Genomic DNA, 18,142 nt, shown 5'->3' on the forward strand with positions numbered 1-18,142 from the left:
TTGAACCCAGGAAAATTCTATACCATCCAAAAGGAGAATGATGAATATGTTGGTCATCTAAGGGGTTGTTTCAATGATGTGCTTGCACGAATGGTGGAAGATGAGAGCATTCGAAACAAAATTGATCAACAATCCATGCTCTATGAAGATCAACGTGGAGATATCTTCAAGAATTGTATGGCCCTCCAAACCATGAAGTCAAAGAACCCTCGTAAGTGATTTAAAAATTTAATTGCTGCATGTTATTTAAGGCTTAAATCCTAATATATGAATGTGTATTGTTAATTTAGTTGATTGGTGGCATACGTATGGTGGCCGATCCATTGACCTACAAAGATTTGCAAAGCGTATTGTTAGTCTTTGTGCTTCATCATCCGGTTGTGAGCGTAATTGGAGCACTTTTGAATTTGTAAGTAAAGTACTCAAGTTCCATAATTCAATTGAATGAAACCGGTTGAAGCATATTTTATTAACTTTGCTTGCTTTATGATCAATTGTAGATTCATACTAAGAAGAGAAACCAGCTGGAGCATAAAAGATTGAATGATTTGGTTTATGTTTCCTATAATCGGAAAATGACTAGTAGGTTCCGAAAGCGTCGCGAGGAAGCAGGTAAAAGCTATGACCCTTTGGTTATAGAAGATTTTGATTGGAACAATGAATGGGTAGACCCAATGGCCCAACCTGAAGGTGCTCGTGGTTCGGACCTCACATGGGAACAAGTTGATGAAGCCATTGGTGCATCACGTGAGCTTCGAGGTCATAATCTTCCTAGGACCTATGCTCGTTGTGCAAGGCATATATCAAGAGTGGTTGAAGAAGATGAGGAAGAGGGAGAGGAAGAAGAGATCATTTTGGATGATGATGATATAGATGATTTTGGTGAACAACCAATGGATGCTACTGAAGATGGTGGAGAGAACGTGGATGCTTCTAACGATCTCGATGAGTTTGCATTGGACGACTTTTGAGAGATGAGAGATTTGGAAGTTTGAGAGATGAGAGAGTTCTATGTCTTTTGTGCTACATTTACATTGCTATTTTGATTTGCTAATATTGTAGACTATACCTTTTAAGCTACATTTGCATTACCATATGTCAATATAATTTCCTAATATCCTAGACTATAATGTATGTATTCGCCACGTCGATGTGTGTATGGCGTCGCCACGCCGCGCGCCATAGACGTTGTAAAGGTGTGAAGGTGGTGGGTCACCGCGCCTCGCCACGCCGTCGTAAAAACTATGCTCAAGATATGGACAGGGTGAGTAATGTCAGGACGGGTGATCCCAAGGTAAACAAGGCTCCCAACAAGCTGACGATAGCGAGTGGGATCAGCAAGTGGTGCACCGTCAGTGGGTCTTAGGTGAACACCAAGCTTCATAGGAGTATCAACAGTGCGGCGATCAGTGAGAGCAGCACGGGAAATGAGGTCCTGAGTGTACTTCTCCTGAGAGAGGAAAATACCATTAGAGGTGGAGGTGACCTCAAGACCAAGGAAGTAACGAAGAGGACCCAAATCAGACATAAAAAATTTCTCACTGAGACGCTGCTTCACAAATGCAATGTGCTGAGAATCGTCACCCGTGACGATCATGTCATTGACATAGAGAAGAAGAAGGGTGCGACCATGAGGAGAAGTGTGGACAAAAAGAGCAGGATCGTGGTCACTAGGCTTGAAGCCAGCATCGATGACAACAGAGGAAAAACACTCAAACCAAGCCCGAGGAGCTTGCTTAAGGCCATAGAGGGAACGACATAGCCGACAAACAAGACCATCAGGCACAGAATATCCTAGGGGTGGTTGCATATAGACTTCCTCTTGGAGCTCACCATTGAGGAAGGCGTTCTTGATGTCCAACTGAGAGATCGACCACTGACGAATGGTTGCAATAGCAAGAAGAGTTCGAACAGTAGTCATGTGAGCAACAGGAGCAAAAGTCTCCTCAAAATCAATACTATACTCCTGTTGGAAACCCCGCGCCACAAGACGAGCCTTGTAGCGCTCAAGAGAGCCATCAGAGCGAGTCTTCCCACTTGCAGGTGATGGGAGTGACATTAGAAGGCAAAGGGACAAGATCCCAAGTACCAGTATGCTCTAGGGCAGCAATCTCCTCAGCCATAGCATGCTGCCACTCGTGATGAGTGGCAGCCTCCCGATAGGTCGTGGGCTTAGCCAAAACGGCAGCAGTGAAACCAAGGCGATCGGGAGGCCGAAGGGTGCTATGGTCACGAAGAGCATAATAGGGCGGAGACTCAGGAGGAGGTCCAAGGACGGACGGGGAAGAGTCAAGTGGTAGTGCCGGTCATGGACGACGAGTGTAGAAGTGAGTGGCCTTACGGGAAGGACACACCGGGGATGGGGCCGGAGAGACCGATGGTGGAGAGGTAGGAGGAGATGGTGAAGGTGGAGGAGGTGGGGAAGGTGAAGAAGAAGGATGAGGAGAGAGAGGTGGGGAAGTAGGAGAAGGTGGCGAAGAGGATGGAGACGGCAACGGAAGATACCATTTAGGTAAAGTAAGGAACGAGAGGTCCTCAGCAGTACCAGAAGGACCGGAGGAGGGACGAGGATAATACGACCGAGACTCATCGAAGGTGACATCCCGAGAAATCCTCATCCGACGAGCAACAGGGTCATAGCAGCGATAACCCTTATGTTCGGTACTGTACCCAAGGAAAACACACTCAATAGACTGAGCAGTGACTTTGGTGCGCTCACGAGGCGGAAGAAGGACGTAACAGACACACCCAAAGCAACGAAGATGGCTATAGGAAGGAGGGGTGCCGAAAAACCGCTCATAGGGAGTGCAGCCCTAGAAAACAGTAGAAGGTTGGCGGTTTATAAGAAAAATAGCCATAGAAATCGCCTCAGCCCAGAAATGAGGAGCAAGCGCAGAAGAGATCAAGAGAGCACGAGCAGTCTCAAGAATGTGACGATGCTTTTGCTCAGCAACACCATTTTGAGCATGAGCACAAGGACATGAAAACTGGGCAAGGGTACCCTGCTCAGCAAGATAGGAGCGATGAGCAGTAGAGATATACTCACCAGCAGAGTCCGCACGAAAAACACGAATGGAAGAGCTATACTAAGTGCGGATCATGGTGGCAAATTGCTGGTAAATAGAAAGGAATTGACCACGAGAAGACATCAGATAAATCCATGTAAATCGCGAATAGTCATCAATGAATAGAACATAATATGATTGACCCCCTTTTGAAACAAAAGGTGCATGACCCCCATACATCAGAGTGAACAAGATCAAAAGGTCTCTGAGACTTGGACTCACTAGATGGATAAGGGAGTTGCAACTGTTTGCCAAGTTTACAACCCATACAATGGAGAGCAGTGTCACCAGAAACAAGACCTAAAACACCGCTACCAACAAGAGTGGATAATCTAGAACTAGAGAGGTGGCCAAGACGGCGATGCCACTGTGCAAAAGTAGGAGAAGACGAAGTGACGGACGCAGAGGCTGGAGAACTGGATGACGAAGGAGCCAAGACAAGTGAAGGAAGACACAACCAATCAAGCTCCCATAGGTGCTGTGAGTCCCGACGCCTAGGCCCAGTTCCCACCAAAAGGCCCGTACGGAGGTCCTAAACACAACAAGAATCAGACTCAAGGATTATGCGACAGCCATGATCAGTGATTTGACCCGCAGACAACAATTGCATGGTGAGTTTTGGAACATGCGAAATAGTAGGAACATCAAAAGAAAATGTCAAAAGAACACCTCTCCCAGCAACAGGAAGTGAAGTGCCATTTGCGGTGCGAACAAATATAGGAGGATCGAGGGAAGACACAGAGGACAAGTGTGTTGAATGGGGTGTCATATGAAAAGAGGCACCAGAGTCAAGGAACCACGGGGATGATGTACCTGACGAAGGAGAAGGAGCAGAACTAGAAGCCTGAGCAGTAGTCCCGGAAGCAGACTAAGCAGTAGTCCCAGAAGCAGAGGCTTGAACTGCAGCAGTAAGGCGACGAAACAGGGCAAGAACCTCCTGTTCCGCTGCAGACACAGAACGAGTGCCCTGAGAGGGGCCCTGAGAGGAGCGCCTACCACGACGTCCTGGTCGGTCGCGCTGCTTCTTACGACAATCCTTCTCCTCATGGCCATAGAGCTTGCAGTAGCCACACTGAACACCAGAGGGTACCCCCGCCACCACAAGAGAGGGCTGAGACGGAGGCGGGGAGGCCTGTGGAGGTGTGGCTGCCAGGACAGAGGGCTGTGCTGGAGTGCGACTCACAACCCCAGCTCGAAGACGTGTCTCCTCAGCTCGTAGCTCAGGCATTGCCTTGGATAGCGATGGGCGCGGACGACGAGTCAGTAGCTGTGCCCAAACAGTCTCGAACTCAGGACGAAGTCGAGAGAGGAACTCGTGAAGGCGAAGGGTGTCTCTCTGGTCCCGGTGACGATCACAACACCGGCAGGTACCACCACCACAGAACTCAGCGCCCAAATTGTCCAGGCGATGCCAGACATCTGTCATCTGACGGTGGAAGGCCTCGATTGTAGAGTCAAGCTGACGAAGTGACTGAGCCTCCTCAACAACAGCAAGGTACATCGCCTTGTTACGAATCTCATAACTGCGATGGAGGTGATCCCACATGAGGTGTGAGGTGGGGAGACCTCTGAGGGACCGTGCGAAATCGATCTCCATGCTCGCAAGTAAGATAGCCTTGGCAGATTTTTCCTCGCACAGCCAAGTCTCATAGAGACCAAGATCAGACCGGTAGCTCTCCATCTGAGCCTCAAAGGCATCAAGTAAGGCACTCTTAGCATCATCATCAGCATCTGGCGGATATGTGGGCGGCGTGGGGAGAACAGGACATGGAGGACAGATCTGATCGCCCGTAAGGTAGCCCCACAACAGTTGTCCATCCATGTGGACCTCCATGTGAAAAACAAAGTCGCCCCAGTTCGTGCCATTGAAAATGACAGGACACTTAGGGACAGCAACAACACCTGGACGACCGGGGGACGCCATGGGAGAAACCAACGAGCTTTTTTTTTTGGCCTGCAGACTGCGAGCGTCGGAAGTCCCGAGTTCTCAGTCGGAAGTCCCGACGTAAGAGAAGGAGGAGGACCTCTCTCTGTTTTTTTTAATTAAAAGGAAGGAGAAGGAGCTGACTGACCGGCTCGCGACTCACGCGAGGTTAAAAAGGAGCAGAGGACGGCGCGGCGCCAGGAAGGCCGCGCGGGGAGGCCACGCAGGAGGCTTCGTCCCCGGTGGCTTGGGCGCGGGCCAGGAAGTGGCGCTCGGCCTCCATCCAGGCGGCGCGGTGGCCCGCGAAGATCTCGGCGGCGCGGGCGATGGCGCAGGCGTCCTCGCGGGCGGCGCGCGCGGAGGAGCCGGGAGCCCGGGGCCGAAGAAGGGTTTGGAGGCGCACGGCGCTCGCGCCGAAGGGGTTGGCCTCGGGCCGGCCCCCGTGCTCCTCGAAGGCGGCGCAGCCGACGAGCGCATCGAGGCTGCCCCAGTTCTGGCGCAGCGGGCACGGGCACGGCGCGGGCGGCCGGCGCGGATGGCCGCGGCGGAGCAGCGCGGCAGTGAAGGTGAGTGGAATCGAAAACCCCTAGCGTCTTGATACCATGTTAGAGAATGACCAACCGGTATTCTATTGAAGCCCAAGGGGGCAAATATACAGTGTACATATGCAAAGAAGCCCTCCAAGTAGAGGAAAAATAGATATACATCCTATACATCTAACAGAGATCATGAAAAATAAAAATTGGCGCCTTACTTTTAGAAGATGGTTATATGAAGACCTTCAAATCCAGTTAAGGCGTTTGCAGGACATTGTTTTTAGATGTGCTACTCATGATTGTAAAGATGAGGCTAGATGGGATTGGGAAAAATCTGGTATTTTCTCTGTGAAATCAGCTTACAAACATTTGTGTAAGAATGATTTTGGCGCCGACTTCAAGAAAATTTGGAAAGCTAAAATTCCCCTTAAGATTAAAATCTTTATGTGGCTTGTTTCCCAAGGTGTTATTTTGACTAAAGACAATTTATGTAAAAGGAAATGGAAGGGCAATACATCTTGTGCTTTTTGCCCGAACCAGAAAATGGAAATCACTTATTCTTTGGTTGTCCTACTGCTAAGTACATCTGGAGTTTATTGGCCTTCTCTCTGGGGGCTAACTGTAGACCTTGGAAACTTGGATCAATATTGGGTTTGGATTGACAATGTTTTACCTCAAGGGCCACAGATGCACGCGGTTGGTCTAGCTGCAGTCTGTTGGGCAATTTGGCGCATCAGGAATGCTGTGTGCTTTGATAACAAACGCGTGAAATCTCCTACTGAGATTGTTTGTATGATTTGCTCGTTTCTTACGTATTGGGCAGGTTTGCTGAAGGAAGACTTGGGACAGCAGGTCGCCCAGGGTGCTGAAGCTGTGAAGACGGCGGCGTTACTCTTTCACAAGCAGGAGATGCGGTCGCAGGCTCAAGATGAGAGGCAGCTGATCCATTTTGTTGGTTAAAGGCCTGAAGTTGTGCGTTTGGTAGCTGTTATGACATACAATAATTAGCCCACCATAAAAATTTCACCATAATTGGACCATAGAAGCTGCAGCTATGAATTATTCTATTTAATTACAGAAAAAATAGATCTAAAGCTACAACAAAAAATTTGTACTAAAGAATATCATATTATATGTTCACTATGTAGATCTACTCATGTGAAGTCCAACAAATTTAGATGTTTCATTTTATGATCTTTATGTGATTTACTATGATTTTTTAAAGATTCAGCGAAAATAAATAAAAAAGACAAAATAACCGTAGCCAGTCTAAAACCGCTCGGGGGGTTATTTAACCGGTTGGAAGTTATGTAGACTTTTTTCAATATTGGTAGGGGCTACGCGAACGCGCGAACGCAGACCCCATCTACAACAAATTATGATGTCCACTCTCACACTTAGAGACCCCATCTACAACAAATTATGATGGAGGCTGGCCATAAGTCTTTTTGATCGCTCATTGACCCCGTTTATGTAAGTATGGCTCAAGGCTGCACCCAGCTGTTGTTTTGTAGCCTTTCTAAGTTATCACCAAGATTAGGGAGACAATACGGCACTAAACGGAGACTAACCCCCCTGTCCTTCCTGCGCTGCAAGTTGATTAGCGCACTGCGCGCCATAACACAACGTAGCGGGGATCTGTGATGACATGATGATCCATTTAAGGTCTTTTGGTATTCGGCCTGTTGGGCTCCGAAAGCACATTGAAGTTGGTTTAAGTCCGTGGCCCAAACGAGAATACGGTGGCCAGCGATAGCCCACGAGTGGGGCTTGACGTGCCTGCCTGTTCTTGGCCACCCCGCCCGCTGCAACTGCAAGATGGTGCCGGCGTCACCGTGTCCTGCGAGGCTACGACGCGGGGAAGCGGTGACTGGTAACTGGTAAGGACGAGCTCGCGCCGATGATAAAGAACCCTTGCCCATCTACATGGAACCCGCCTCGAGCAATCTTCAGGATGGCAGAGGCTGCCATTCTGCCAAAGGTGCTAAGCAGGTAGCAGCAGCAACTGACCAGTAGCGTTTTGTCTTCTGCTTCTACCCGACGGATATGCTTGATGTTTAGCATACCTTTTGGCTCGCTATGGATGAACTTATGTCAGTTTAAATTTGTTGTTTTTTGTATCTGATTTTTCTTCTAAGGCTGTTATCACATATTCACATCGATATGGTGCCCATGATGGTTAGCGGACCGCTATGATATCTATACAGAATGAATTCAGATCCAGTCCACTAATCCTAGTTACTGTGGAAAGCATTGTCCTACCATTTGAATCAGAGGTCCCTAACCGTAAGGGCTTCACCAATTCAAGAGAACTACTAGAGGGAATTCAAGATGAATTTAACTTATAGGGGTAAAATCTCCCTCCAATCCTCTCGAATTGGAGACTAATGGAACAAGCCCTAATAGATTGCGCCTGGAACACTCCAAGAGAACATCAATTGTTTTGCAATGCACACAACTTAAAGATCCAACACAAAAAGCTAGTGATAAGGAGCCAGCGAGATGGTATCTTGCCATTGCTACAGCCTACATGTATTTACCCCAATGTTACAGCATACAAGTAACTAACTTAAAATTTCCATTTGTCGATAGATATGGGGCAGAGGAAAGGTATGCTTACCTAGCACTTATTAAGGACCTTAAAATATTCCAATTATAAAGAGCTCGCTATATTTGAATTTTACGCAATATGTTTACAAAGCAATCTACTTGTAAGTTTTGTACGAAGAATACTAAGGCCTATTTGATCCCATGATCTAAAGTTTAGTTAGAAAGATTTTTTTGAGACGAAAGAAGAATTGTATTAGATTATAGCTGAGTATATCATCGTATTACAAGCACTCTGAAATACACTATCTAGAAACTGATCATCTAAATTGTACTCACACTTTGTATAGCTCAAATCTCAAATCTAAACCTGTACGACGATTCGTATGGATGACCACACAGGCAAAAAATCGACAAAAGGCCTGAGAACAGATGCACAATGAACGACGACCAACATTTCTGCAGGCGGAGTTGAGAAACTTCTTTCTTGTGTCTTCCTTCTTCTTCTTTCTGCCACCGAAGAATAAGGAAAACCGATCTGAAATTTAATCTCCCTAGTCCTTTATCATGGTCAGATCTAGCCACAACAAAACAGAGAAGAGACCGGAGAAAATTATTCCATGACGGCGACATCATCTCCACCTTGATGTCGCCGTCCGGAAAACAAGTCCCCATGTCGTCATGCCGAGGAAGTTGCTGACGCTGTCGTCGCCCTCATCTTCAACTGAGCCGCCATAGAGAAAACAAATCCACCCTGCCCCCTCGCCGTCGTAGGGGAGAAGAATGAGGAGATAAATCCACAATACCAATAAACTTGGCATTGAGAGACCATAACTCTAAGACTCGATCTACTAAGAAACTTATTAAAACAATGGATCCCTACTCCCTCCGCCCTCCAGCGAGATGCCGGAGGGGGAAGGGAGGGGGACCAGCGGTGGAGGCAAGAGGCGGCAGCGGCGGCTCTCCCGAGTCGCGAGTCTGGGCGAGAAAAACGATTCGTTAAGTTTAGTTAGAAAGTTAACGGCTAAACTTTACACCATTTTAGTTTACTTTTGTGGTCTAATGAACCAATGCTTTTTTTAGATTAATTAAAGTTTAGATATAACTTTAGACCACCTTGAAGCCTTGAGTGAAAGTGGTCTAAAGTTTAGACCCTAAATTTTAGACCATGGAATCAAAAAAAACTCTAAGGATACATTTGGATCCTTTCATTTTCGAGGAACTGAAATATACTTTTTGAACTAGACTAGTTGGCTTAGCATTTGATATTCCACAACTTTCTATAATTTAGATATAAGCTTACCTTAAATTCATGTGGTGAGAGATAGAAATTGATTCCATAGATCCTTATACTATGTTTCTACTTTGCAACTTATAGCACACTCTTCGGCTCACTCCTATGTAGCAGAAGTGCAGCACATAAGTGTCTTTTCTATATGGCCAACAGTAGTATATAATTATATTTGACATGTATCCATATTAACCTAATTGATATGTGTCTAAAACTCTAAATTGTGGTTATTGGGATAAATTTTAATTTTAAGGATCCAAACAGAGCTACTTGTTTCTTTACATATATGTAACACATTAGCCTTTGGAATAAATGGAGGACATGAGAGTAAATAGACAAGGGTCCGGGGCAAGGACCAGTTTCGCCTTTGGAGGCTCCGCCTTGCAGGGAAGGGACAGAAAAAAAAAATGACTGTATCTGCACAGTGAAGCCTAGGTCACATGTACCATGACTGACGACGGCGATTTTAGCCGTGAAATCAACCAGACCTTGCGCAACAACATTTTTGTCATGTCAGCATCAACTTTTAGCTGTCCACCTACCTGATCGATTCCATGCCGAAGTAAACAACACATCTTGAAAAGCTCAATTACACCATACTTGTTGAGATTCATTCTGCCATACCGAGAATCTAGTAGCACAATACCACCATGATTCTGGCTGTAAGGATAAAAATCGTCCTCGAAAATGATCCGGCCATGACCCACCAACAACTCGCAACTAATTTGAACAAGTAGCGCAACTGCAAACTCAACTACTCAAGTTTACTTCGTTTGTAGGAGGGATATCTTGTACTAGTAGTTATGACATGGCGGTATTTGAGGACACTGGACTTGAGAGATTTATCTTCATACTTAGTTTTGCTCTCTCCTTTTAGGGCCCGTTTGGATTATCGGACTAAAGTTTAGTCCGTCGTTGAATAATAGACTAATTACAATTTTCTTTTTTCTAATGAGTTCTACTCATCAATTTGCCTCCATTAGTTTTTGTTAGACCATGATTAGTTAATGTTTGAGCCTTCTATCTGGCATTCAAAGGACCTCAACTGAACTTTAATTGTGACGGGATCAATTACCACCACTGCGCGAGAGGAGCCCATTAACGAGCAGCAAAAAAGGAATCCTCCAATGATGACCATTTATCAATTGATTACTAGTTAGTGATGTCTCTTTTCTTCCCAAAAAAAAACAAGTAGGTTACATATAAGCTTTGAAATTTGTTAAGTTTAATTTAATGTTATTTTGGTTTGTTGTAAGTAGTGTTTTATTTTTTTTCAATTCTATGTTCCGTCCCAAAATAAACTAAGTTCTTGAATCCCCTAAAATCAAACTACCTTAAGTTTGAACAATTTCATATATCATTTATGACACCGAATAAATACATTATGTAAATATATTTAATAATATATCTAATGATACTAATTTGATATCATAAATATTGATTTTTTTTCTATAAACTTAGTTACACTTAAAATATTTTGACTTAGAATAAGTCTAAAAGTGGATTTATTTTGTGACGGAGAGTATTTAAGAAACAAAGATTTGCATCTTGATATACTGCTGTACTCCGTTTTTTTTTTCTCTTTTTGAAAAGGAAAAAAAAGGGTCAGCGTGTGATGGGCTGATCGCCTCTACAGGGGTGGCGAAAACCGACAAGCTATCTCCAACTGTTCTTCCTATCCTTCCCTCAAAGAAACGTGTTCCCAAATGCAATCTCACGCTGACTCGGCGTTATAATCATTGGCGCGATTTCTCGGTTTCTCCTGGCACGCGATTTGTATAGAGTCGTTCGTCTACGTCATCACTCATCTCATCGTGCCGGTTTTTTTTTTAAGGATTGAGGGCGTGTTTAGTAGGGCTTATCTGAAGGACCTTATCAAACTTTTTATATGATGAGTATTTTTCTAGTAAAAAATAGAGGAGCCGGAGCGGGCGCCTGAGTCGTTCGTCTTCGTCATGACTCATCTCATAGTGCCGGGATTTGAATTTTTTTTTTTTGAAGGATTGAGTCGTTGGTCTTCGTCGTCACTCATCTCATCGTGTCGCCTCGTTTACCTCAACCTCAAGGTTGTTTTTATTGCTTCCTTGACTCCACCAGTTGCCCCGCCGATCACCAGAACTCGACGCACGGCTCCGTCTCCTCCACTCCGAGCCGCAAAAGCCACCAACCCTTCCGTGATGGACCCCACGTCGCCGTCGCCCGCGGTCCGCCGCACCGCCGCCATCGCGCGCCACCTCGCTGGCGCCACCACCCCCATCCCGGCGAGCACTCCCCTGGAACCTTCCTGCTGCCTGAGCTACGTCCCGCCGGAGTCCACCGAACGGCCGGCGGCGTTCGCGCCGGGCGACCTCAGGCTTCTGCTGGACGGGCACGACCTGCCCGCGCGCGATTGGCTCTTCCGCGTCATGGAGGAGAGCCCCCTTTTCCGCAGCCCGAGCGCGCGGACGGGCTCCAGAGTGTTCGTGGGGCCGGACTTGAACGACGGCAAGGAAGGGCAGCGGGAGGCCACCATGCGGCGGATCGCGTACCTGAAGCAGCGCGGCGTGTTCCGCGGGTGGCTCACAGAGGACGGCGCTGACGCCGAGCTCCGCAAACTAGCGCTCCTCGACTGCATCGCCATCTATGACCACTCTCTCGCCATCAAGATTGGCGTCCACTTCTTCCTCTGGTAATTTTTGCTGCAACTATTTGCAGCGTTATTGGCTGGGTCCTTCGTGCATACGGCATAACTGACTGCTTATATGTTTATTATTCCCCATTCCCAGGTTTGGTTCATGGCAAATTGGTAATTTATATTTCACTTTGCCTTCGATTTAAGTTCCATCCAGTGTTTTCGATACACTATGAGCTTCTGATTCTTTTGGGTGGCTTGTGTCGTTATTTTTTAAGAAAACGGCACGAGCTAAACAACAGAACCCAAAGTTTTGCCTTAACGGTAGACGCGCCTCAAGAGGCTACAAGAAATCTCCAGTCCCTTGGGATAGAAAAAACCCAAAGAAATGGAAACAAAATGCACACGAAAGGCCTCCAATACTAGTTTTGAAAAGCACGTTGTCCTTGTTCAATTTTCCTCTTTTGTACGTAGTGCAATAGATAGAGGCGTGGCTTGTGTTGTGCCATTGTATAAAATTATTTTCTTTTCCGTGCTTTTGATTTGTCCTTCGCTTGTGCTAGCTTGGCAATAGTACTAGCAAAAACCTATTGGTTTGTACTCCCTATATCGAAGCCTTTTTTTTGTCCCAAGTTATAAGGTATTCTAGGTGAATTAACTCCCCCAAAGCACCAATCACATGCATACCTGCCATTTGTGTGTACCACCAGGTTCAAAATATAGTAAGCACAAAATATCTCTATAGTTAAGAGAGCGTTATTCGTCATTTGTTTTACTCCATAATCTGTCCTAAATTTTCTAGGATACCTTGTATTTCAGGACAGAGGGAGTAACTAATAGTAACGGTGCTGGCATTAACCAGCTGGAAGCTGCGGTCTATGTCAGCACCAGGATGCCTTTCAGTATCATTATGCTACTACTCCCTTCATCCCAAATTATAAGTCATTCCAAAAATGTTGGTCATAAATCTTTGTAATTTTCTCTATAATTTTGGTCAAACTTGAGATGCTTTGACTCTCCAAAAATGTTGGAATTACTTATAATTTGGAATGGAGGGAGTAGAATTTAACATCTATCTACACGCAAGTAAATTTGGACGCCTGGGATTGCTGCCTGGGCTAGGTAGCTTTTCCAGGGTCCAAACCGAACAAGCCTGTGTCTGAGGTTAACCGGTTTACGGAGATCATTCTAGGAGTTTGTTGTGGCTCTTTAGATTAACTTTATCTAAAGTGAATGTTTAGAAATTGTACTACAGCAGGAATGGTCTCGAAGAAGCCAGCATGTTTTTTTTTTGTTAGATTTATTTCCTCTGGTGAGAATGTGCTTATAGTACAGCAGTAAGCCACCTAGTTGTTGGTACTACCAATCAGGGCTTGAACTCAGGTTCTCACAAAACAATGGGACATTTTTTGTGAGAACTAGAACCACATTCTTGCCCAAGGTCTTAGGTGGAATGTGCTTGTAGTGCAGTGATAAGTCACCGAGAGGCCTTTAGGGCCTTTTCTCAAGGTTAGATGCAATGATTTAGTGGATTGTCTTCCCTCGAGGGCTGAGCTCTTCTTTTTATTTCTTTGGCAATTAATTTATTAAATTTTATTTCCTCATATGGAATATCTAGAATCTTAGGTAAAAGAAACTGATACTGTCATTTGTTACATCATTTACCACATAGTGTTGTATGGAGTTCTTTTGTTTGCAATCTTCTCATGTTTAGTTTGTTAAATTTCTGTATGCATTCCAGGGGCAGTGCCATCAAGTTTCTTGGAACAAAGCGCCACCATGACAAGTGGTTGGTTTCCACGGAAAATTATGATATCATGGGTTGTTTTGCAATGACAGAACTAGGCCATGGAAGCAATGTACGTGCAGAGATTTGGGCTAAGCATCTTTATTATGGTATTATCTCAGTAACTGTGCTGATTAAGTTCTGCTGCTGTTTCTTTATTACAAAAGGTGCGAGGAATAGAGACAATAGCAACTTATGATTCAGAAACAAGAGAGTTCATCATAAATACTCCATGTGAATCAGCTCAGAAGTACTGGATTGGTGGAGCTGCTAATGTAAGAAAACATTTCGCTTTTCTAACCGTGTGCATCTGCACTCTGCATAAGGTTACAACTTACTAAAGATTTCCATGCCCTTTTACAGCATGCAACACATACAATAGTCTTTTGTCAACTCCATATAAATGGGAGAAATGAAGGAGTCCATGCTTTTGTAGCTCAAATTAGGGATGAAGATGGAACTGTGTTGCCTAATATCCGTATAGCTGACTGTGGCCATAAGATTGGACTGAATGGCGTTGATAATGGGCGGATTTGGTGAGTACTTGTATTTACCTTTTTTGTATTATTACATACGTCATTCAGTATATATCATTTCTTACTTTTTACCTCTATAACAGGTTTCAGAATATACGTGTTCCTCGTGAGAACTTGCTTAATTTGGTTGCTGACGTTTTGCCAGATGGGCAATATGTTAGCATGATAGATGATCCTGATCAGGTCTCTCTCTCTCTCTCTCTCTCTCTCAATATGTGACAAGGATTTCTTATTCTTCTTTTTCTTAAGTTGCAATGTTGATTTGCAGAGGTTTGCAGCTTTCCTCTCTCCGCTTACACTTGGTCGAGTAAACATTGCAGTTGACTCAGTCTATATTTCAAAGGTGTGTTGCAAGGCATTTTCTTCTCTTGTAAACAGAGAAGAAAATTTTTGCTGATGAATTTAACAAATATAGTCCCCCAACCTCGCAGTAATTTGCTTTTAGAATTTAACGAGTTAATCAAATTTGTCCCAGTAAAAGGTAACCGACCAGCTTGACTGAAGTGGAACATCACTCATTTTGGCAAGGGAAAGATAACAAGTTGAATTGTTTCTCCCAAAACCTAGCTGTAGAGAATAGGAAAGACACCACACCCCCTTACGGTTGGTGATGAGTAATGTGGAGGCCAAAGGGCTCTAGTCCAGATGGCTAGATAATCCCGGTGGCACCTCCCAGGTCCCCGCTGGCCGAGTTTTTGATGAGTATAGTGGAGCTGGCTTGTGTTACAAGAAGAGTACAATACAAGATGTATACAACTCTATCTCTAACACTAGCACATTTGAACAAGCAATGAAATTATCTGCGACTTGATTGTTTATTTGAAGGAATTGATTCAACTTTCTGCCAGCAAAGATAGGTTGATTTGTTAAAGAACTAACTTGGGCAAGTTTGACCCTTTACTCAGGAATGTGCCTTGTGTTCAGTGTTGAAGCATGGATACAATCGTATTAGAAATAATGACATGCCTTTTACTTTCCATGCATACAGGTCAGCCTAGCGATTGCTGTGAGATACAGTTTGTCAAGGAGAGCCTTTTCATTTACACCAGATGGCCCTGAAACGTTGTTGCTTGATTATCCCAGTCACCAGCGACGCCTTCTACCACTTCTAGCAAAAGTGTATGCTACTAACTTGCTGTATCTATAGTTAATATTTAATAATAGTCATAATACAAGTTCTTACTCTCGGCTATTTTTGTGCTAATCTAGTTGCTAAGCTGTGCATTATATTACCTTCTTGTGCAAAGCTTCCATACTCTGTAGTTCAAACTAATCCATAGCACTTCTTCCTAACAGTTATCATTTCACTATACTTCCTAGTGCAGATGTCTGATGAGTAGTGCTGTTAATTTTATGAAAAATATGTATGTAAAGAGAACTCCTGAAATGAGCAAAGCCATACACATTTACTCTAGTGCTCTGAAGGCGACACTAACTTGGCAGAATATGATTACGCTTCAGGTATTATTGAGTGTTGAAAGCTATTATTATGTTTCTTTATTCCAGTCACTGTTTCTCACAGGACTTTCTTTTAAATGTATTAGGAGTGTCGTGAGGCCTGCGGAGGTCAAGGTCTAAAGACTGAGAACCGCGTAGGAATTTTCAAAGCTGAATTTGATGTCCAGTCCACATTTGAGGGTGATAATAATGTTCTAATGCAGCAGGTTATTGTTGTTTTCAGTCATGCATCTGTTTTTAATCAAAGGTGCTTCGTGTGGTTGTAACAATTTAACCTTGTTTAGGTAAGCAAAGCACTTTATGCTGAATTTTTGGGTGCACAAAAGAAGAAGAGGCCATTCAAGGGATTGGGTTTAGAACACTTAAATGGCTCAAGCCCTGTTATTCCTGATAAGCTGACAAGTAGCATATTAAGGAGCTCCAAGTTCCAGGTAAAGAATCATAATTTAGTTTGTTACTTCTAATATGTCCCTGGCATGACAAACTCAATCTTTGAGTGTCGATTTGTTCACATGAATAGATGGACCTATTCTGCTTAAGGGAGAGAGATTTACTGAAGCAGTTTGCAGAGGAGGTTTCTCTCCAGCTTGCACAAGGCGAAAGCAGAGAAAAGGCTTTGATGCTGGTAAAAAACAGATTTCACTGTGCACTATTGTCCACTGTTCTATAATTTCTGTCATTGATACAAGTGACATTTTCCCAGAGTTACCAACTTGCTGAAGACTTAGCTAGAGCGTTTACTGAGCGTACAATCCTCCAAATATTTTTGGAGGACGAGATGAATGTCCCTTCTGGTTCCCTAAAGGTATATTCACGCAATTGTTTTTAGTCCTCAATTGTATCATTTGCTATCTACTACAGTTGAATAACAAAATCTTTCCTTTGATCTTTTCATTTCTGAGTGAAATTACGCATAATATTTCATTGTAATGCTTCTGTAACCTTTTGTTATCATTTCCAGGAGGTACTGGGTTTGCTGAGGTCTCTATATGTTATGGTGAACATAGATGAATCCACATCTTTTCTAAGATACGGGCATTTATCACGTGACAATGTAGCCCTTGTGCGGAAAGAAGTCTTGAAACTGTGCAGTGAACTCAGGCCCCATGCGCTTGCTGTTGTCAGTTCTTTCGGAATCCCTGATGCCTTCCTTAGTCCACTTGCTTTTGACTGGATTGAGGCAAATGCACTGTCAACCGGGAGCCACTGATCTCAAGTTTCCACACACGGGCCAGGTTATCCAGTGAAAGTACTGAATATTGATGGCGGAGCATACATGCCATATAGGGTAACCACAGGAGCACTTGTTGCCTCACAACAATTGTTGTGAAGTGTATAGCTGGAGAGGCAGATGCTGGTCCGAGATGCAGGTGGGTGATTCGTGACATCCTGCTTTGTATAATAGTTTTCTTGAATATAAGCGAACGTAGCCTTAGGCTACGGTCCATGTAATGGGTTTACAACAGTAATAACTTGCAGAGTGATGTAACTGTAACCGAGTTGTTGAACAGTAAATAAAGTAAGCCTGTGGTGCTGCTACAGGATGTTCAAGTGTCCCTGAAAGGGAATCAAATAAGCTTGCGACGATCCATGTTCAAATCCATGTTGATATTATTCTTAGTGATAGGGTTGTCTGAACTGAATAACCTACAATTTTTTTTGGGGGTGGTGTGTGTGTGTGTGTGTGAGAGAGAGAGAGAGAGAGAGAGTGAGTGAGAGAGAGAGAGAGAGAGAGATGGCGTTGGATAAAAGAAGTGCGAATGATTACCTAATTTCAAAGTGAAAAAAAAGAAAACTAATTTAGTCGGAATACGCTGCTGCTTGACTGAATATGTCAAAAGGATTTGTAGCATATTGACTATTGAGAGTTTGAGACTATTTGACTTATGCTGATGTTTATGCTGATTTATTGTGAGAGAAAAACATTGTTCATTCGCTAAAAAATACTGCTGAAGTAATTCATACTTTCCTTTTAACTAGCAGGCCCTCCGCGTGTTGCTGCCGGAGGTCTATTTTAGTTCTATGTGTTTGAAGTAAAAAATATATGATAAATAGTATAAGGGGCAAATTAAGGAGTATATATAAGTTTTTTTGGTTATGGTAGCAAGCCCTATGCGTGGTACGAAGGCTTTGTGACCACTCAGGTTCACCTTGTAGGTTGTACTTTAGCACTTATAATTTAGAACGGAGGGAGTATCATTTATATGGTAGCAATATGCATGGTACGAGAGCTTTGTGACCACTCGAGTTCACCCTGTAGGCTGTATCATTTATATTTAAGTTGTATTGGTCTAAAGCATCTTGGACGTCTCCAAAGCAATCCTACTCACTTTTTTGGAAATTAATTTTAAGGCCCGATACTTGCTCAAATCGCAGAGCAATAGCTTC

General features: G+C 44.1%; 2 protein-coding genes and 1 pseudogene across 2 annotated transcripts in view; 2 read left to right on the plus strand and 1 right to left on the minus strand.

The window, feature by feature from the left end:
* Positions 1-18,142, plus strand: part of LOC136461155 (LRR receptor-like serine/threonine-protein kinase RGI3) — a gene marked incomplete at its 5' end in the record, with an annotated part of 143,524 nt that overhangs the window by 57,577 nt on the left and 67,805 nt on the right. The gene's annotated exons all lie outside the window — the stretch shown is intronic.
* On the minus strand, positions 3,831-4,989 carry LOC136457307 (uncharacterized; annotated as a pseudogene).
* Positions 11,340-17,330, plus strand: LOC136456817 (acyl-coenzyme A oxidase 3, peroxisomal-like). Its single transcript, XM_066456800.1, has 13 exons — positions 11,340-12,031; positions 13,716-13,833; positions 13,928-14,035; positions 14,124-14,296; positions 14,380-14,479; positions 14,565-14,639; positions 15,285-15,415; positions 15,622-15,757; positions 15,841-15,960; positions 16,039-16,185; positions 16,275-16,379; positions 16,458-16,559; positions 16,716-17,330. Exons 1-13 carry the CDS (start codon positions 11,541-11,543, stop codon positions 16,962-16,964), a joined length of 2,055 nt encoding a protein of 684 aa, XP_066312897.1. The 5' UTR covers positions 11,340-11,540; the 3' UTR covers positions 16,965-17,330.

This window comes from Miscanthus floridulus, chromosome 6 (assembly GCF_019320115.1).
Source record: "Miscanthus floridulus cultivar M001 chromosome 6, ASM1932011v1, whole genome shotgun sequence".
In the NCBI taxonomy this organism is placed as follows: domain Eukaryota; kingdom Viridiplantae; phylum Streptophyta; class Magnoliopsida; order Poales; family Poaceae; genus Miscanthus; species Miscanthus floridulus.